At 38.9% G+C, this 22,335-nt stretch overlaps 1 protein-coding gene across 9 annotated transcripts in view; it reads left to right on the top strand.

The window, feature by feature from the left end:
* Window positions 1-22,335, top strand: part of AMBRA1 (autophagy and beclin 1 regulator 1) — a 247,065-nt gene that overhangs the window by 171,937 nt on the left and 52,793 nt on the right. For all 9 annotated transcript variants that reach the window (XM_036891716.2, XM_036891718.2, XM_057507588.1 and 6 more), the window contains one exon: window positions 14,416-14,526. In XM_036891716.2, coding sequence (XP_036747611.2) covers window positions 14,416-14,526 — 111 coding nt within the window. The remainder of the gene's footprint in view (window positions 1-14,415; window positions 14,527-22,335) is intronic.

Genomic DNA, 22,335 nt, shown 5'->3' with positions numbered 1-22,335 from the left:
TAAGGTAGTTCTGGAGATCTGTTTCCCAACAGTGTGAATATATTTAACACTACTGAACTGTACACTTAAAAATGGTTAAGATGAATTTATTTTATGTGCTTTTTACCACAATTTGTTGAATTAAAGTTAATATCAGATTCTTTGTACTGCTTACTCTAGATAGGAAGCCTGTATCTACTGCTCCGACCCTGATGACCACCATAAGATTAATCTTCCTCCTTTTGGCCTTGTATAGAGCTTACTGTGCTAGGGCCAAATAATCCTGGTTTGAATTGTCTTTCGAGAAAATTTTTCATGAAGCTTTGGTACATAGAAATATTTCAGAGCTTTTTCTTTTCCCTTCCTTGCGTGCTGTCTGTATCCCAGGCCTTACTAATTTCCTTGTTGAGTTCTCAGACTATCTGTTACTCTTTTTTTTTTTTTGTCTTCATCCAATGCCTTTGACCTCAACAATATCTTTCTCTGGTTAACCCCTTAAGTTCATGATTTGTGTGCAGACTAATGCTACCCTTGTTCTTAGGAGCAGGAGCTTTGGAGCCTTTCAGAGTTTATTGGACAATAAAATTATATTGATTTAGGTGCCCAATTCCTGCTTAGAGCATGTATACTCATTGACATCTATAGCGACAAAATATTTATCCTTTAATTAATGTCAAATATATTTCAAACTTGTATAATGATGACAGTTTAAGTGACTGGTTAGAGCAGTTATTGAACAGCCTAAATCTGATAGGCAGATCAAACACCTTACTCAGAGCATTTCCTGTCAGAATTCTAGACACCCATGTGAAACCTATTTGGGGTTTTGTATTTTTACAGAAAGTGATATCACCCTAATACTCCTCTTTTATTCTAGCCTCAGAAAAAAGTGAAGACTCAGTTTCAGCCATAGGTAATATGCTCAGAATTGATCTCTGAAAACCTACTCTTCCCTTCCAAAGGAAATGATTCTGTTCCCCTCAGACACTTTTATGGTTCCTGGGTCCCATGCAATGTATTTTCTATAAATTTTATGATATTTTATTCTCATGTGAATCTTTCGCTCAGTTGTAAACGTACGATGGAGCATCATTCAGCCATAAAAAGCAGTGGAATACTGATACATGCTACAACATTGATGAACTTTGACAATGTTATGCTTAGTGATTGAACTATATGAAATGTCTAGGAAAGGTAAAACTGTAGAGACAGAAGATAGATTCATGGTTGCCTAGGATAAGGAGGAACTGGGGCAGAGTGGAGGGGAGCAACTGCTAATGGGTAAGATATTAGGGGGGCTGGGAATGCCCTGAAATGAGATACCAGTGGTGGTGGTGGTAAAATTGTTGTTGACAATGGTTACACAACTGTGTGATACTAAAAACACTTGAATATTTTAAGTAGGTGAATTTTATGGCATGTGAACAATATCTCAATAAAGCTGTTACTTTAAAGAAACTATATATAGTTTGGTCAATTTTCCCAAAGTCAAACCATAGATGAGAAATAGGAGAAACTTCTACCCTTCAAGGAAGTCTTGAGATCTGACATCAGGGATTCTTTCCACATTCCCAGGCTACAGAATAATTGACTATGATCTTAGATGAGATTTTTTTTTCAGGTTTACTTATTTTTGTTTGTTTGTTTGTTTTTGTATCATTAATGTACAATAACATGAGGAACATTATGTTTACTAGGCTCCCCCCTTCACCAAGTCCCCCCGACAAACCCCATTACAGTCACTGTCCATCAGTGTAATAAGATGCTGTAGAGTCACTACTTGTCTTCTCTGTGTTGCACAGCCCTCCCAGTGCCCCCCAAACATTATACATGCTAATCATAATGCCCCCTTTCTTTCTGCCCCTCCCTTATCCCTCCCTTCCCACCCATCCTCCTCAGTCCCTTTCCCTTTGGTAACTGTTACTCCATTCTTGGGTTCTGTGAGTCTGCTGCTGTTTTGTTTCTTCACTTTTTTCTTTGTTCTTATACTGCACATATGAGTGAAATAATTTGGTACTTGTCTTTGTCCACCTAGCTTATTTCCCTGAGCATAATACCATCAAGCTCCATCCATGTTGTTGCAAATGGTAGGATTTGTTTTCTTCTTATGTCTGAATAATATTCCGTTGTGTATATGTACCACATCTTCTTTATCCATTCATCTATTGATGGACACTTAGGTTGCTTCCATATCTTGGCTATTGTAAACAGTGCTATGATAAACATAGGGGTGCATCTGTCTTTTTCAAACTGGAGTGCTGCATTCTTAGGATAAATTCCTAGAAGTGGAATTCCTGGGTCAAATGGTATTTCTATTTTGAGCATTTTGAGGAACCTCCATACCGCTTTCAACAATGATTGAACTAATTTACATTCCCACCAGCAGTGTAGGAGGGTTCCCCTTTCTCCACGACCTCGCCAACATTTGTTGTTGTTTGTCTTTTGGATGTTGGCTATCCTAACTGGTGTGAGGTGATATCTCATTGTGGTTTTAATTTGTATTTCTCTGATGACTAGTGATGTGGAGCATCTTTTCATGTGTCTGTTGGTCATCTGAATTTCATCTTTGGAGAACTGTCTGTTCAGCTCCTCTGCCCATTTTTTAATTGGATTATTTGCTTTTTCTTTGGTGAGGTGTGTGAGCTCTTTATATATTTTGGTTGTCAACTCTTTATCAGATCTGTCATTTATGAATATATTCTCCCATACTGTAGGATGCCTTTTTGTTCTCTTGGTGGTGTCCTTTGCTGTACAGAAGCTTTTCAGCTTGATATAGTCCCACTTGTTCATTTTTGCTTTTGTTTCCCTTGCCCACGGAGATATGTTCATGAAGAAGTCACTCATGTTTATGTCCAAGAAATTTTTGCCTATGTTTTTTTCTAAGAGTTTTATGGTTTGATGACTTACATTCAGGTCTTTGATCCATTTCAAATTTACTTTTGTGTATGGGGTTAGACAGTGACCCAGTTTCATTCTCTTACATGTAGCTGTCCAGTTTTGCCAACACCAGCTGTTGAAGAGGCTGTCATTTTCCCATTGTATGTCCATGGGTCCTTTATCATATATTAATTGACCATATATGTTTGGGTTAATGTCTCGAGTCTCTATTCTGTACCACTGGTCTGCGGCTCTGTTCTTGTGCCAGTACCAAATTGCCTTGATTACTGTGGCTTTCTAGTAGAGTTTGAAGTTGGAGAGCAAGATCCCCCCCACTTTATTCTTCCTTCGCAGGATTGCTTTGGCTATTTGGGGTCTTTAGTGGTTCCATATGAATTTTAGAACTATTTGTTCCAGTTCGTTGAAGAATGCTGTTGGTAATTTGATAGGGATTGCATGAAATCTGTAGACTACTTTGGGCAGGATGGCCATTTTGACGATATTAATTCTTCCTAGCCAAGAGCATGGGATGAGTTTTCATTTGTTAGTGTCCTCTTTAATTTCTCTTAAGAGTGTCTTGTAGTTTTTAGGGTATAGGTCTTTCACTTCCTTGGTTAGGTTTATTTCTAGGTATTTTATTATTTTTGATGCAGTTGTGAATGGAAGTGTTTTCCTGATTTCACTTTCTAGTACTTCATCGTTAGTGTATAGGTAAGCACAGATTTCTGTGTATTAATTTTGTATCCTGCAACTTTGCTGAATTCCGATACTAGTTCCAGTAGTTTTGGAATGGAGTCTTTAGGGTTTTTTATGTACAATATCATGTCATCTGCAAAGAGTGACAGTTTGGCTTCTTCTTTACCAATCTGAATTCCTTGTATTTCTTTGTTTTGTCTAATTGCCATGGCTAGGACCTCCAGTACTATGTTGAATAACAGTGGGGAGAGTGGGCATCCCTGTCTTGTCCCGGATCTTACAGGAAAAGCTTTCAGCTTCTCGCTGTTCAGTATGATGTTGGCTGTGGGTTTATCATATATGGCCTTTATTATGTTGAGGTACTTGCCCTCTATACCCATTTTGTTGAGAGTTTTTATCATGAATGGATGTTGAATTTTGTCGAATGCTTTTTCAGCATCTACAGAGATGATCATGTGATTTTTGTCCTACTTTTTGTTTATGTGATGGATAATGTTGATGGATTTTCAAATGTTGTACCATCCTTGCATACCTGAGATGAATCCCACTTGATCATGGTGTATGATCCTCTTGATGTATTTTTGAATTCGGTTTGCTAATATTTTGTTGAGTATTTTTGCATCTTTGTTCATCAGGGATATTGGTCTGTAATTTTCTTTTTTGATGGTGTCTTTGCCTCGTTTTGGTATTAGGGTGATGCTGGCTTCATAGAATGAGTTTGGGAGTATTCCCTCCTCTTCTGTTTTTTGGAAAACTTTTAGGAGAATGGGTATTATGTCTTCTCTGTATGTCTGATAAAATTCTGTGGTAAATCCATCTGGCCCAGGGGTTTTGCTCTTGGGTAGTTTTTTGATTACTGCTTCAATTTCTTTGCTGGTAATTGGTTTGTATAGATTTTGTATTTCTTCCTTGGTCAGTCTTGGAAGGTTGTATTTTTCTAGGAAGTTATCCATTTATTCTAGTTTTTCCAGCTTGTTAGCATATAGGTTTTCATAATATTCTCTAATAATTCTTTGTATTTCTGTAGGGTCCGTCTTGATTTTTCGTTTCTCGTTTCTGATTCTGTTGATGTGTGTTGATTCTCTTTTTCTCTTAATAGGTCTGGCTAGAGGCTTATCTATTTTGTTTATTCTCTTGAAGAACCAGCTCTTGGTTTCATTGATTTTTTTCTATTGTTTTATTCTTCTCAATTTTATTTATTTCTTCTCTGATCTTTATTATGTCCCTCCTTCTGCTGACTTTAGGCCTCCTTTGTTCTTCTTTTTCCAATTTTGATAATTGTGACTTTAGACTATTCATTTGGAATTGTTCTTCCTTCTTTAAGTGCGCCTGGATCTCTATATACTTTCCTCTTAAAAGTGCTTTCGCTGTGTCCCACAGAAGTTTGAGCTTTGTGCTGTTGTTGTCAATTGTTTCCATATATTGCTTGATCTCTATTTTGATTTGGTCGTTGATCCATTGATTATTTAGGAGCATGTTGTTAAGCCTCCATATGTTTGTGAGCCTTTTTGCTTTCTTTGCACAATTTATTTCTAGTTTTATACCTTTGTGGTCTGAAAAGTTGGTTGGTAGAATTTCAATCTTTTGGAATTTACTGAGGCTCTTTTTGTGGCCTAGTATGCGGTCTATTCTGGAGAATGTTCCATGTGCACTTGAGAAGAATATGTGTCCTGCTGCTTTTGGGTGTAGAGTTGTATAGATGTCTGTTAGGTCCATCTGTTCTAGTGTGTTGTTCAGTGCCTCTGCGTCCTTACTTATTTTCTGTCTGGTGGATTTCTCCTTTTGGAGTGAGTGGTGTGTTGAAGTCTCCCAGAATGAATGCATTGCATTCTATTTCCTCCTTTAATTCTGTTAGTATTTGTTTCACATATATTGGTGCTCCTGTATTGGGTGCATATGTATTTATAATAGTTATATCCTCTTATTGGACTGACCCCTCTATCATTATGTAATGTCCTTCTTTATGTCTTGTTACTTTCTTTGTTTTGAAGTCTATTTTGTCTGATACTAGTACTGCAACACCTGCCTTTTTCTCCTTGTTTGCATGAAATATCTTTTTCCATCCCTTGACTTTAAGTCTGTGCATGTGTTTGGGTTTGGGGTGAGTCTCTTGTAAGCAGCATATAGACAGGTCTGGCTTTTTTATCCATTCTATTACTCTGTGTCTTTTGATTGGTGCATTTAGTCCTATTACAGTTAGGTTGATTATTGAAAGATATGTAGTTATTGCCATTGCAGGCTTTAAGTTTGTGGTTACCAAAAGTTCAAGGTTAGCTTCTTTACTACCATACCGTCTAACTTAACTCGCTTATTGAGCTATTAGAAACACAGTCTGATGATTCTTTATTTCTCTCCCTTCTTATTCCTCCTCCTCCATTCTTTATATGTTTGGTGTTTTATTTTGTGCTCTTTTGTGTTTCCTTTGACTGCTTTTGTGGGTAGTTGATTTTATTTTTTGCCTTATTTAGTATTTGGTTGGTCTGCTTTCTTTGCTGTGATTTTCTCTGGTGACATCTATTTAGCCTTTGGAGTGCTTCCATCTAGAGCAGTCCCTCTAGAATACCCTGTATAGGAGGTCTGTGGGAGACAAATTTCCTCAACTTTTGTTTGTCTGGGAATTGTTTAATTCCTTCTTCATATTTAAATGATAATCGTGCTGGATACAGTATTCTTGGTTCAAAGCCCTTGTGTTTCATTGCATTAAATACATCATGCCATTCCCTTCTGGCCTGTAAGGTTTCCGTTGAGAAGTCTGATGATAACCTGATGGGTTTTTCTTTGTAGGTGACCTTTTTTCTCTCTCTGGCTGCCTTTAATATTCTGTCCTTTTCCTTGATCTTTGCCATTTTAATTATTATGTGTCGTGGTGTTGTCCTCCTTGGGTCCCTTCTGTTGGGAGTTCTGTTGGTTTCCGTGGTCTGAGAGACTTTCCTCCCCCAGTTTGGGAAAGTTTTCAGCAATTGTTTCTTCAAATACACCTTCTATCCCTTTTTCTCTCTCTTCTTCTTCTGGTACCCCTATAATGCTAGTACTGTTCCCTTTGGATTGATCACACAGTTCTCTTAATATTCTTTCATTCCTGGAGATCCTTTTATCTTTCTCTGCATCAGCTTCTCTGTGTTCCTGTTCTCTGATTTCTCTTCCTTTAATGGCCTCTTGCACCTTGTCCATTCTGCTTCTAAGTCCTTCCAGAGATTGTTTTATTTCTGTATTCTTCCTCCTTAGCTCTTCCATATTTCTCTGCAAGTCTATCAGCATGGTTATGACATTTATTTTGAATTCTTTTTCAGGATGAGTGGTTAAATCTATCTCCCCAGGTTCCCTCTCAGGGGTTGTCTGTGTGATTCTGGTCTGAGTCACATTCTTTTGCCTTTTCATGTTGATAGAGGTAGTCGTGGGCAGTTGGCGCATGTGTTAGCAGGGAGAACAAAGTCCCTTCCCTCTTGCTCGTCAGCTTCCTCTCTTGCGAGAACGGCAACCCTTAGCAGCTTGTGCTGGGCAGCTTCATGCCGACGGGGTCTCTCAGACTGGCCCGGGTACCTGCGGGGGAGGCTCTGCCTGGCCGCTGTTGGCATGGCCGGTCTCAGGCTGCTTCTCCACTATGGCAGGGCCGCACTGGAGGGAGAACGGGTAAGAGGGTGTTTATGGCTGTGAGGCTCCTCAGAGCGGCGCTGCTGCCCAGGGGGTTTCGGTGCCTGGAGTTCCCTGGGATTCCCAGCTGCTAGGCTGAGTGTGCCAGGATGCTTCCATCCAGCTGTGAGGCTCCTGTCCCTTTAAGACTTTGAAAGAGCACTCGCTTTTCTTTTGTCTCAGGGGCGCTGGCTGTGGGAACCCTCTTGCAGGTTTTACTGTTGTGTTTCCCTAGTATCCAGCACACCACGCACTGTGTGTCTGTGCTCCCAGTGCGGATGACTAGGGCTGTGTATTTAGCAGTCCTGGGCTGTCTCTCCCTCCCCGCTCTGACTCCTTTACTCCCGCCTTGGAGCTGGAGTGAGGGACGCACTCCGGTCCTGCTGGGTGGCGGTTTGCATCTTACCCCCTTCGTGAGGTTCTGTGTTCTCACAGGTGTAGATGTAGCCTGGCTATTGTACTGTATCTTCTGGTCTCTCTTTTAGGAATAGTTGTATTTGTTGTATTTTCAAAAATATGTATGATTTTGGGAGATTTCCACTGCCCTACTCATACCACCATCTTGGCTCCTTCCAGATGAGATTATTTTTAAATGGTGATGTGACAGTGTGTGTGTGACAAAGTGCTTAGTTATATCCCCTTCATAGAACAGAGTTAAATACTGCATTTGAATGAACGAAGCTTTCTGGAAAGAAGTGTTCCTCCCAGGATACTGTTCAGTATGTACTTAGAAAGGAAGTATGCTTTTTATGTCCAAATGATTCTGTGTTGTATTTCTCTGAGAAGAATTAATTTTCACGAACAGCTCAGACAATCTGTAAGAAAAAACTTAAAATGACCAAACATAAAAATGCACATAAGATGTAGGTAAGGCGGTATACCCTAAAAGAAGTACAACCAGCCAATAAATAAGTAAAAAGATGCTCACAAGCACTCAAAATTACTAAAAAATGCAAAGGAATACCAAAAATACTGTTGCCATTTCTTGCTTCACAAATTTACCAAATTTCACATAGAGTAGTATTTGTTTAACAATAGCCTTACTGAGATAAAATTCACATACCATATAGTTCACCTGTTTTTTTAAGTACACAATTCAGTGCTTTTAGTATATTGGCAAAGTTGTACAACCATTGCCACTATCTATATATTCAGAACATTTTTATCACCTAAAAACCCCATACCCTATAGCAGTGACTTCCCCCTTGACCCTTCACTCCCTCCAGCTCTAGGCAACCACTAACTACTTTTGTCTTACAGTTTTGCCTATTCTAGGCATTTCATGTAAATGGAATCATACAGTATGTGGTCTTTTATGACTGGCTTTCTAGAGTTTTTAAAAAGTTGAGTTTCTTGTTCTACTGACCAATTAGCAAGCTGGTTTTGGTCTCATATCATAACCAAGCAGAAGGATAGTAATTGGGTTTCCAGGCCAATGAATGTTTGCACCCCAACCCCATTCTTATTCCATCTTCCCAGCACAATCAGGGATAGCCTTTCTGATTAAGCAGCCTCAAGTGGAACAATGTTATAGGACTGAAATATAATTTAATTGTTTCTTTCTTTGTAACTTTGCCCTTTTTTACCCTCCTGAATTAGCTTGATGATAGATTTGCTAATGATTCCCATTGTTCTGTATTTGCACTGTACTGTTGAATCATACTGTTCATTTCCCTGCTCCTAGAACAGATCATGAAAAGAGGCTAAAAAGCTGTTTTGAAAAAAAGGTTCCCAATTCTCTTTTCAAGTAACAGAAGAGAGGGATCCAAAAGAAGAAGAGGCAGAGAGATGCATGCAGGCTGTCAGGCTTGGTAGAGCTCATCTGCCATCTGACTATTGTGACTATTAAGATTTTATCCTGAGGCTTCTGGCCTACAAATTGAAAACCTGACTCAGAGAATGAGACTTGGTAGCTTGGTTTTTGCCATTGTTTTTCTCTCTGGTGGTTGTCCAGGATCACTGGATTTAAGTTTTTTCTTCCCCCCTTGTTTTGTCTCTCATCCGAATAATCATTTACTCTTTTGCTCTGAGGTTCCTGGGAAGAACTCTGTGGTTGTAGGATAGAAGGTGAACTGCCATGACTAACAGTGTCTTTATGGACAGCTGCTATTTCCAATGTCTCCTAAAACATGAATGAGAGCCTTGGGTTCACTCACTCTTTTTTCAAGCTATCATTGATATACTTACTCTCTTATAAGGGTTTCACAAGAAAAACAATGTGGCTACTACATTCACTCATATTATCAAGTCCCCCATCATACCCCATTGCAGTCACTGTCCATCAGAGTAGGAAGATGCCACAGAGTCACTACTTGTCTTCTCTGAGCTACACTGTCCTCCCTGTGACCCCTCACACCATGTGTACTAATCATAATACTCCTCAGTCCCCTTCTCCTCCCTCCCCACTCACCCTCCCCCACCCCCCTCCTTGGGTAACCGCTAGTCCCTTCTTGGAGTTTGTGAGTCTGCTGCTGATTTTGTTCCTTCAGTTTTCCTACGTTGTTATACTCCACAAATGAGGGAAATCATTTGGTACTTGTCTTTCTCCACCTGGCTTATTTCACTAAGCATAATACCCTACAGTTCCATCCGTGTTGTTGCAAATGGTAGGATTTGTTTTTTTCTTATGGCTGAATAGTATTCCATTGTGTATATGTACCACATCTTCTTTATCCATCTACTAATGGACACTTAGGTTGCTTCCATATCTTGGGTATTATAAATAGTGCTGCAATAAACATAGGGGTGCATATGTCTCTTTGAATCTGAGAACTTGTATTCTTTGGGTAAATTCCTAGGAGTGGAATTCCCAGGTCAAATAATATTTCTATTTTTAGTTTTTTGAGGAACCTCCATACTGCTTTCCACAACGGCTGAACTAGCTTACATTCCCACCAGCAGTGTAGGAGGGTTCCCCTTTCTGTACATCCTCACCAGCATTTGTTGTTTCAAGGTTTACCAATTTTATTGAGCTTTTCAAAGAACCGTATTTTGGTTTCATTGGTCTGTCTGTCTCTGTTGAGTTACCATTTTCAGTTCATTGATTTCTGCTCTAATTTTTACAGTTTATTTTCTTTGGCTTATTTTGAATTTAACTTGGTCTTTTTCTTGTTTCCTAAGGTAGAAGCTTAAATTGTTGATTTTAGATCTGTTTTCTTGTCTAATATATGCATTCAGTGCAGTAAATTTCCCTCTGAGCACTGCTTGTGCTGTATCCCACAATTTTAATAAGTTACATTTTCACTTTCATTTAGTTTAAAATATTTAAAATTTTCTCTTAAGGTATCTTCTTTGAGCCGTGTGTTATTTAAAGTTTGTTTCTTAGTCTCCCAAGTGTTTTGAGATTTTCCTGTTATCTTTTTGTTACTGATTTCTAGTTCAGTTCCTTGTGGTTCCTGACAAAATACTTTATATTCCATCTTTAAAAATTTGTTACAGTGGGTTTTGTGGCCCAGAATGTGGTCCATCTTGGCCTACGTTGTATTTCAAGGAGAAAGTTACTAAAGGGTCTAGGCCTAGACATGTAACTTTAATTCTATGATTAAGTTACTCTCTCATAGCCCTGGCACATTAATTGGGCCAGTCTCTTACAAAAAGACCTCTGTTAATGAGTTGTTCATTATAGATCTATACCTATAGAGAAAAAGCATACAGTAATTGGAGAATATGGTTAAAATAATTTTAGTGTTGCTCATTTACTAGATACTATTTGTCTTCAGTTTACATTTGTTGTTTTAGTAAATTCTCTCCACAAACCCATAAATTGTATTATTATACCCATTTTACAGATAAGGGAGCTGAGGCTCAGATTAATTTACACAAAGTTACTACTATAGCAAGAAGTGTCAAAATCAGTCCACCTGATTCCAAAGTCTGTATTCTTGGAAACCATGCAAAAAAAAAACACAAAACAATAGCAACAACAACAAAAAAAAACAGACAAACAATAAACCATAAAATAAGCTCATCATTCAAGCCAGACTCTAATCCATGTCAAATGGAAAACTGGAAGCTGCTAAGGGAATAGTTGTATAATGTTGAGGCTTTGATTAGATTATTTCCAACATCAGTGTATCACTGGCAGTCCTGGTACCTTTAGCAGTGGCCATTCCAGTAGTGCTTCCTCAGAGCACTGACCTTGGAGTTAAAATGTAGGCTGTATTTATCTACCTTGGAGTTTCTCAACCATGGATAATTTTGATCCCCAGGGAAGATTTGTCAGTGTCTGGAGACATTTTTTGTTTGTCACAACTGGGTTAGGGGATGGTGTGCCACTGGCATCCAGTGGGTAGAAGCCAGGGATGCTAGTAAACAGCTTACAAAGCCCAAGACCCACCCCACCCCTTAAACAAAGAATTATCTGGCTCAAAATACCAGTAACGGAGGTTGGGAAACTCTGAGTCTAGTTTGTTCCATTTTGTTATAACTGGAAAAACCTTGAGACCTCAGAAATCCCTCTGCCATCTCTCAGGAGTTAGTTTCTGAGGCTTAGTGCCTCCTATGTAAATACTTTGTAGCTCAGTCCATTAGCTTGTTCTGGCACATTTCCTATACCTTCATCTTAGTAGTTGGGGTTTTTAATAGGATGATACTTTTTCTTCCTGATTGTTTCTAAGAGCTGGCTTAGTTGACCGCAGGTCTTGCAGAAGAGAACCTGGTGACAATAGTCTGTTGCTGATCTCTTTAGCTGCCTTATCTATGTTTACACGGCACAGAAAATTGACTCTGCCTAGTGGCAGGCTCCGTTTCTCCTCAGCACTCTGGCACCATTGGCAGAGAACACATTCCCAATCTCTTCCACACAGCGAGACCAGACACGTTTATTAAATTGCACAGCTGTTCTCCAGAAGAGTTCTGGAGGCATGGACTGTACAGGATGCTTCTGGAGCTGTGGGTTGGAGTCAATCATTTGTGTTCCTAGTTGCAGATACATAGCACTCATAAAGCATCTGGTATTCTCTGTACTGTTTTGTTTGTAGATCTCATTCTTTCCCCCAGATTTTAAGCTCCTAGAATATGGGGGTTTGTTCTTCAATTTATTTTCTACCCTCTTTTAGCAACTAGCATTTTGTTTATTATACACTGAGAAAATCAACTTACCTTCTTCCATTTGAAGTTGTATGCTTTTCTCTTAAACACTGGAGGAAATGATAAGGAACTAGAGTAATTTGAGAGAGACTAGTGGTCAAAGGGAGATGTCAGCCACTTACATTAGCAATCCAGGGGAACAATTCATAAGCGCAGTGAAATTGAACCTGGGTCAGAATGAAATTGAGCAATTCTTTCCAGGGAAGTGGTAGACCTTAGAATTTAAAAAATTATTTTCATTGTCAAGGAGGCCTAGAAAAATCAAGAATATTCCTATTAAGAAAGTCCTGTAGGTAGCTTACCTTCACAACCCAGAAGTTAAAGCAAAAGTTCCCAAGTCAGATGTAATTATTAAAGGTTAAAAGCAAGGACATGTATTTACCTCATGTGAGTGATATGCCACAGGGCCCTCAATAGGAGTTTGAGGTCAGTGGCTCATTGACAGCACACCCAAATGCTGTCTTTCTCAGGTCTTGAGGGAGATCATGACCATTTGGATTTGTCTTTGAATTGATAAGATTTTAAGGAATGTGTTGTTTAGGTGTATTGGTTTATCTAGAATGGTATTTCATCATTAACCTCCTAAGGAGCCTTTTTAGGTATTTTTTTCCTGTCTCCCCTCCCATCTAATTCTAATGTTACAGATGTGCTGTATATCTTTATATATTGCAGTACTTTGAAGAGGAACTAGCAGTTTTAATGATATTTTCCCCCCATGAACCAGTTTTCACTCCCATGGGGGCAATATTGCCCATGTTGAGAATACATAATCTAGAAGTATCATCATCTTGGAAATGAACTGTTATTTGTACCTTTCTTTCACAATGAAATTGGGCCAAGGACACAATCAGTAAACTAATGTTGAAAGGAGTCTTCTTATGTAGTAGCCTGCAGTAACTGGAGAGGGTGAGAATAGTACTTTTCTCATATTTCCTGGCATGAAGAACATTTTCTCTCTGAAAAATCTCTTGATATTTTGAGGAAAGAATAGGGAAACAGCAGGAGTAGGAGAGCAATAAACGCAGCCCTCTATAAGGAAAAAATACAGACAACATGACCCTTTTGCAGGCTATGAAGAGGAGAAAGATGGTGATACTGAAGACTCTAGGTATTAAAATTGTCCATTGTTCCAGGACTAGTAAGCTCCAACAAGTTCTGTTTCTCAAAGTAGGAGTTGATTTGTAGCAGAGAATATCATTTAGGTTGTCTAGCATACAAGAGTGTGCTATTCTCCCAAGAGGGTTGGCTCTGTCTGATTAGAAGGGTGGTTGTGTATGAAATGCACCTGGGAAGAGGAGGAGGAAATGACATGTTCATGTAAATGAAATACAACTGCAAATTAAAGTGTCACCCTGTTAAAAAAAATCCATTTTTTATTTAATTGGTTACCAAGGAAAAAATGTCATACAGAAGTGTATATTTCAGGGAAAGTTAAGCTGTGAGGTGTTACAAGTGAATCTGATTCACAGAAGTTTTTATGGGGCAGGGTAGGAGGGCTGATAAAAAATAGCCTTAATAAAAATATTCTGATGCTGAAAAGCTAGGCTCTTAAATTTCTGCTGTGTTACATGCCAGGAGCCAAGAAGAAATTAACAAATATGACCTCATTTGTTCTTTACTGTCTCTGTCTATCCAATCAGCTATATGCTGACTGATTATTCCTTGGAGGAAGCCTCCTTTTGAGATACTTTATTAGGAAAAAGGTCATATGAAAAGGAGGCAAGGCTTTCTCCCAAAGAGCACTGCTCACTACAAAGACATCTCAGGACCGAAATGATTTTCTGTGTTAATGGTGTTCTTCCATTTTTCACTTTTCTTTTCCCACAATATTATGAAAGCTCATTTGTCTGTTTAGATTGTGAGCCTTCCAGACAGGATGTATACAGTACCTGCTACATTATTAGCACTAAGTAAATGCTAAGTAATAATGACAGGGGCTGATGAATGGGGTATTCCATGTAGAATTGTTCTTGAGAAACACATCTGGTGTCTCTTTGAGATAGGGATTTGTCTGTCTGCTTTCTCAAATCTTAGTTATGGTTCTTCTTCCCTCTCTCCTTCTTAATCCCAACGTGTGTTGTTTTATGTTTGCATTAAAACATGTAGATAAATATTATAATGTACTCTCTGTTTCTCCGCAACCAGGGGCAGTGATTGGTGATGGACAGTCCGCTGTGGCCAGTAACATTGCCAATACTACCTACCGGCTCCAGTGGTGGGACTTCACTAAGTTTGACCTCCCAGAAATCAGTAATGGTAAGTCAGAGTAGAACTGGGGGTAAACATGGAAGGGTTATCTCTTACTGGTAAGCCAAAACTCAGAGACCCATTGTCACTGGAATTTTCATCATCTTGTTGAAAAACTGATTTTCATGTGCCATTTCTACAGCTCTTCTGCAACTCACAGTCAAGTAATTCAACTATGCATTGAGCATCTACTCTGAGCAGTGAACAGTGCTGGGTATAACTGTAGGAACAATCTAACGTGGGCACAAAAATGAAGATTTCTCTGCTCTGAGGAGTTTACTGACTAGTAATTCATTGTCCTAAGTCTCAAAGTTTAGATGGAACTAAGAAGAGAGAAAGAAGGGACTGTACAAACTGAGAACTAGGCGCTAGGCCTTTTGAACCTTGAGGAAAGACTACAAAGGTGTTTAAGTCATTTATTAATCCAGATCTGAGAGGAATGAAGTGAGGCACGTGATTTACAAGCATGTTTGTCTGACAGTCCACTTTCCCATCTTCTAGGGAAGTCCACAATCCCATGTCCCAATTGTTCATTGGAGTCACAATATTTTAGACAGCTCATTTTACTTCCTGTCCAACAGAAGACTCTCACACATTGCTGGGGAGTGGCAGTTCAGCCTCTGCTTGAGTCCTAAAGATGATAAATCACATAGTCTGACAGATGGCCTACTCCATCACTGCTAAATTCCTCTTAAATTGTTCTTTCTTATACTCAGCCACCATTTCCCATGTTGTCATTTCCTCCCGTTGGTCCTAGTTCAACCTCAGAATCTAAATAAAATAAGTCTAAGGATGCCTCTTCTAAGTGACAGTACACCAGCTGTATGAAAATAAACTGCCATTTCCCTTCAGATTTTTCTTTCCAGGCCAAATTTCCTTAGATTGATTTTATTGATCTGGTTTCCAAATCTTTGACAGTTCTCCTCATCTTCACTTTTGACTCTGGGAGCCCAGAACAGAGCTAGGTGAGAGCTGTCCAATACCTAGCACAGTGGTGACCTAGACAATGTTAATTTAGCCTAAGTTTCAGCAGCTTTTTCTGAAGTCAGTATTGGTTTACAGTCACTTAAAATTCCTTGATAATTGTTAATAACCCAAGACTCTACCATCCTGTATTTGCTTGTACAATTCAAATTTTTTAAGAACCAAAGCAAAATTGTATGTGTTTCTGTTAAACTTTATCTTAATAGTGTCTAGTTGCAGTGCCTACTTCCTGCCTGTCAGCGTCTATCTGAACTTTGATTTCGGTCCTTTTCTCTCAATCTCACATCATCTACTAATTTGATAAACATGCTTTCTCTGTCTTCCTTTAGATTGCTGGCAAAATGGGGGATCAGTCAGGACATTGCACCAAGCCTTGTGTTACATTGCTGTGGATTTCCTCTGTTTCCATTCTGGTTCATGAATTAGCACCCTGGGCATGGTTGTTCCAAACCCTACATTTTTCTTTCTTGTCTACAGGGTATTGTAAGAGTTTGTCAAATGTCTTAAAATAATCAAGACATTCTCTGTGGCATTTCCCCATATGCCAGTCTTGGTATCCTTATCAGACCATGAAAATGAGGTTAATTTTTCATGTCCTAATCCTTGTGAAACTTCAGCAGCAATCATTTCTTTCTAAGTGCTTGTAAGCCACGTTTCGTAAATCTGTTCTTTAACTCTGCTAGGAATCAACTGCAATCCACCTTTCCCCTTATTGAATACCAAGTTTGCTTGTTCATCTCTAGATTCATGGCCCATATCTTGTTTGCCATAATTTTATTTCCAGTTATTTTGTTTCTTTATTTTGTTTACTTTGCTTCTATTACTATAATCTGAAATACACTGGCCATTCAAAAATTTGTAAAATATAAATGTGAATATAGTGAAAAGTTTCCCAGCCCTACTCCTAGCTACCCACTGTTCCTCCCCACAGGCAACCACAATTTAGCAGTTTTTTGTATATTTTTGAGGATATTGTATGTATATATAAGCAAATGCAAATATGTTTCCCACCCAAATGTTATACATAGTCTTTCTGTTCTTTGCTTTTCTGTTCTTTTCTTTGTATAAAGAGTTTACTCATTCTTTTTTAATGACTGCCTAGTATTCAATTGTCCAAATGAAATCTCTAGATTGCATTTTTAATCAGTCCTCTGCTCAGGGACTTTTAAATTGCTTTCAGTCTTTTGCTATACAAACTGTGCCACAGTTTGCTATTTTGCACACGTCCAAGTATATAGGGTAAATTCCTATAAATGGTATTGTAGGGAGGAAGATCTCTGATTTTGGTAGATACTGCTGAATCACAATCTGAAAGGCTATGCCAGTTTATACTCTCACCTGCAGTGTGTGAGAAGACCTGTTACCCTAAACTCTTGCTTGCAGAATGTGTTGTCATATGTTTGGGTATTTGCAAATATGATATGTAAAAAATAGCATTTAAAATTTGTATTTCTCATATTACAAACTAGGTTGTATGCCTCTTCATACCCTTACACACATGTGTTGCCTTTTCTTGACCCATCCAGGAGCTCTTTGTAAATCAGAAAATTAACTTATAATAGGAGTTTCCTGGTTGTCATTTGTCTTTTGACTTTGCCAAAGGTTATTTTTGTAATAGAATTTATTTTTAGTCAAAATTATCCAGGTTTCCATACCTGCACCCCCGTGTGCATAGCAACATTAACTACAATAGCCAAGACATAGAAACAACCTAAGTGTCCATCAATGGATGAATGGATAAAGTTGTGATAAATATACACAACGGAATATTATGCAACCATAAAAAAAAATAAATAAATCCTACCATTTTCCACCACATGCATGGACCTTGAGGGCATTATGTTAAATGAAGTACGTCAGACAGAAAAAAAGACAAAAAATACTGTCTGATCTCATTTAAATATGTGGAATCTAAAGAGCCAGAAAACAAAAAACCAAACTCAGAGAAAAAGAGTTCACACCTGTGGTTACCTGAGGTAGAAAATATAGGGGAAGGAGAAATTGGAGGAAGATAATAAAAGGTACAAACTTCCAGTTATAAGATAAATACTAAGGATGTAAAGTACAACATGACAACTATAGTTAACACTTCTGTATAATATATAGGAAAATTGTTAAGAGAATAAATCCTAAGAGTTCTCATAAAAAAAAAAAATTATCCAGGTTTCCTTTTATGGTTCCTAGATTTTGTCATCATTAGGGAGATCAGTTAGTATTTTAGTTTTTATCTTTAAATCTTAGATTCACTAGAAATTTAACCTAGTCCCAAATAAGCAGAGTGAGTCAGCTTTTCCCTTATATTACTATTCATTTGTCCCAACCAATTTATACAATAATCCATTTGTCTCTATTGATTTGGGATATCACTTTCATCCTATTTCTTGTGTATTTCCTGTGTATATTTAGATATATTTAGAGACTATCTAGTCTGTCCCATTGAGATTATTCATATGAGAGTACCACATGGGCTTAAGCTTTGAAGCATTATATTTTAGAATCTCAGGAGACAATCTCTTGTTATGTTTTAATCCAAATATTCCTGCCTGCTCAAGCAGTTTTGTTTTTTGTATAGATTTTAAAACTACCTTGTTTCTTCCCTTCACCCCCGCACCCCCCGAAAAAATCCTGTTAGTGTAATTATTGCGATCACATTAAATTTATAAGTTAATTCAGTATCTTTATGGTACCTTCTTATGTAAGAACATCATATGATTTTCAATTTCTCCTGGTCTTGTGAATGTTTTAAAGTTTTCTTCATAAAGATCCTGTACATTTTTTTAGTTTGTTTCAAGTTTGTTTTTAAAATTCTTCTATCTTCCTAAATTTGTGTTCTTACTATTGTTGTTACTGAGTTAACCTCATGGGTTTTCTAGGTAGGTTATCTGTAAATAGTAAAAATTTTACCTCTTCCATTCCAAGTTTTCATCTGTGGTTTCTTTCTCTTGACTAAATGCATTGGCTACTGCCATCAAAACAATGTTAAGTAATAGCAGCCATCCTCATATTGTTCCTAGCTTTTAGTAGGGAAACTTCTAGCTTTTTCCCAGTAGCATATGTTGGTTTTGGGGTTGAACTAGAAATGATCATTTTTGGAAGTCATCTATTCCTATTTCATTGAGAATTTTTATTAAGAGTGGATATTGCATTTAGTCATGCCTTTTTAGCATCTATGAAGATGATCATGTTTTTTCTTTTTTTGATCTAATAACATGATCATTATGCTTATACATTCTATAATAGTCCTTGAGTAAACCCTGCGTGGTCCGCGGTATATTCTTTAATGTTAAATTCCTTCCGTGTAGCTTACTAAATAGTTTTTCACTGATATTCGTGGAATGGATCTGCCCTTTCCTTTTTAATAAAATCTATGGATTTTAGTGTCATTATTATGCTTGTGTTATAAATATAATTTGGGGAGGTTTTGGGGGAACAGTTTAAGTAGTATATTGGAATTACTTTTACTTTTTATACTTTATTTAGAGGTCTGGGCCTGCTACTTTTTTTCTTTTTCTGTTTTTTGCAGTCATAGGGAGGAGAGGTAGTTCTTCTCTAACTGGGAGCCACTGGTTCTGAGTTTTGCTCACGCGTTCAGCAGCCACTGTGTTTCTAGTCATCTGACTTACCTGAATTGCATTTAATCCTTTTCTGGAGTTAGGCTAAAGATTCTTGCCACCTGTTTCTCTTTAGTTGGGATGTAGGATTAATGAATTACTCTCTATAAATTTAGAAGTTTATGAATAAGTTCTCATATACATAGATAATTGTGAAATCACTTTCATGTAAAAAGTAGCTCATTAGATGCATTGTGGTTTTTAAGAGTACTCTTATTGTGTGAAAAGCATTGGTCACTAGGATGCCCTGCCAGAATGGGCCTTCAGAAACCCAGCAGCTGAATGTTATGGGGCAGACTGCACCACAGGGGGTGCAGTGTTGGGTGCCTTTTGGGAGTATTTATAGTGTTGTCTGGAGATCTGCGCAGGAGTTCTTATTTTGCAATCTGAGGGGCTCAGAGATAGCTAAAAGGAAATGTTCCTGCTGATTTAAACCCCTTAGGGCTCTCCAAATCACTATTTAATACATTTGCAAAAGCACTGCAACTGCTAATTGCTCCCAAGGCCTCATCTGGGCAGCCAGCGACAGGCTACAAATCAATCTTTGTACAAGGTGTTTGTTTATAATTTATGGAGCTGAATAGGAAGGCAGGGCCATCTGCTCCTGTAGGCATCAGTATTTCTAACCCCTCCCATTCCCTGCTAGGGCATTTTTACTTGGAAATCATTTATAATTAGGAGGAGATTACATTGCAGAGTCTGGAACATGGCTTCCTGCTGTCTTCTGCAGTTTTTCTATCATTTTTTCTCCCCCTGGAGTTGTCCCCTGAAGCCCTTAAGCAGTTGTGATTTGAAAAGTACTTTCTCTCCTAGTCTTTATTTCCATTCTCAGCTGCCCAGCAACTGTCCCATCATCCTTCCCCACTTGTGTTTTGACTTGAAGTGCAGGGCAGCTTGCTGGAGGCCTGCTTGGTTGGTAAGGCAGCAGTTTTTCAAGTGTGGTCCCAAACCAGCAGTATCAGACACACCTGGGAACTTACTAGAAATGCAAATTCTCAGGCCTGGACCCAGCATTCTCTGTTTTAATAATCCCTCCAGGCGATTCTGATGCTTGCTAATACTTGACAACCGTGGTAAGGCAAGACAGGGAGCAGAACAAAGATTTCTGGTGGTATGTAGGTTGCTAGTATCTTATACCGTATTTCACTTCAACTTTTTCTCTACCTGCTTACATTGTTGTTTAGTCCACAAGGACGAGTTGTCCTTGTCATTAGTGCATTACTTTTCTATGGCCCAAGAAAACAAAAACCAACAGAGGTGCAAGAAATCTCTCCCTGTATACTTCAACTCATCAGTGTTTCAGCCTTACAAGAAGCAGCTGCATAAGGAAATGTTTCCATTTCCATGTGGGAAATGAATAGACAACAAGCAGCACATGTAAGTTGCTGTCTTGCCAGTGGGTTTCAGCCCTGGGCAAGTTCACTGTGGATTCAATGTGACCAAAGAAATGACAGTAGAACATTCTTGGGGTGAAAGGGTTATACCCAACTTTATTCCCAATCACTAAAATCCCGTCCACTCAGAGCGAGTCTACATGCAGCAGGCTCGTCTCTGCCTCCAGGCCTCTTCTTCCGCACAGCCGTACTCTGGGTTTCTGTCCTCGGTGCTGCCACCATTCCAGCCTCTGCTCTGCTCTCCTGCAGCCTTGCAGCCGTGCCACTGTGTCGCCCAGAGCACTGGGCAGAGCTCTTTATATAGAGTCAGTAACGATGTATTGCCCACACGTGTGCAGTGAGCTAGTCAACCAGGGCCAGGTGAGAATCCTGGCCACAGGAACCTTCACTTTATCCATAGTTGCTAATTGAAGCTTTGAAATCAAAGTGAAATTGTAAACACCACCCAGTGATTGCTGAAACTAAGCTACGAAATCACTCTCTGCCTGCCATACCCCCTTCATTAGGGTAGAAGTGAAACCCTAGATCACCAGCTGCACAATTTCTGAAACTGAACATGCTGCTGGAGAAGCTCTTTTTATTTTCAGCAGTCTCATCATTTTCATGTGTCTCTGAGCCCATTGCAGTAACTGGGGGCAGTTGTGAAACTGGGTGGAGTTGGGGGGAGGGGAGGGGACGGAATTTGGGAGATGGCCATTGACTTGGCATTATCATAATGTAGTACAAACACAAACACAGTGGCTGGATTTGAGGCTGACAAAATGCTTTTTGTCTATATGCCCAGTTTTGCAGAGGCTCAGAGCCAGGCTTTAGAGAAGGAAAACCTTCCTTGTACTTTCCTTCCCACCCCAAACCTCCTTTAGAAATTAATCTGACAGTAAACAGTTAAATGCTTATTTTTATGTTGGTGATGAGTTTTAAGGATTATTACAGTCTTCTGTATGTTTGACTGAATTACATGTGAACATGTCTGAGCTAGATCCATATAACAGCAAGAGAGAAAAGCCTACTTTCATAAAATACCCACCATGAATTTTTGAGAGATTAAATGTGGTTAAAATGGCAACTGTGCAAAGCTGTCTTCAAGTCCACAGAGTCCCATCTCTTTCCCTATTTATTTTCATGTCCTGCTTGATCTTTATGATAACTTTCTCTCTCTCCCTGCCTTTTATGATTATAGTCTTAAATGGTTGAGGATTGTGCTAACCTCTAGGTTAGAAAACCAAGATGGACTCACTCTTGAAGGTTCCCCCAGTTCCTTTGGTTCTATATCGCCAACTGGAATCATTTGTCAATCCAGGAAAGGAGGAGGAGATTGTCATCTTTTTGGCAACAGGCTTGGGACCCTGAGTAATGAGCAGACGGTCTCAGTGCTAACTAGATAAATCCAGCCGTACAGGCTAGAGCAGATGGTGGGTTGGAAGTTGAGCAGTGCGGAACCCTAATAGTGGTAGCAGTGAATATTTGGATGTCATTATTTTTATTAGTTAGCAAACAGGACCATTCTTGTAGTCCCTCCTCGGTTTTATGTGTAATTGTGCTGTAGGTATCAGCCCCCAAGAATTGGCACAATAGCCTAATCAGTGTGTTCTGATGTCTTTTTTGATTTACTCCTGTCACCTCTGTGGCTTCATTAGCAACACGCAGGGAAGGGGAGTGAATATAGTGTTCTAGAAATCGCTCTTGAGTCCCCGATCCCATAAGCATCAATACCCCTGAAAAGCAATTCTTTGTTTTGCATTCCTTAGGTTAATTTCCAGAGGAAAATTACCCTTGATCTCTCAGGTTAGCCCTTTTGGGCTCTTGGAGTTAGTCACCTGGAATCTGGT

This window comes from Manis pentadactyla, chromosome 9 (genome assembly GCF_030020395.1).
Source record: "Manis pentadactyla isolate mManPen7 chromosome 9, mManPen7.hap1, whole genome shotgun sequence".
NCBI classification, from domain to species: Eukaryota; Metazoa; Chordata; class Mammalia; order Pholidota; family Manidae; genus Manis; species Manis pentadactyla.
Note: the sequence above shows the minus strand (reverse complement) of the source record. Positions and strands in the feature narration are given on the sequence as shown.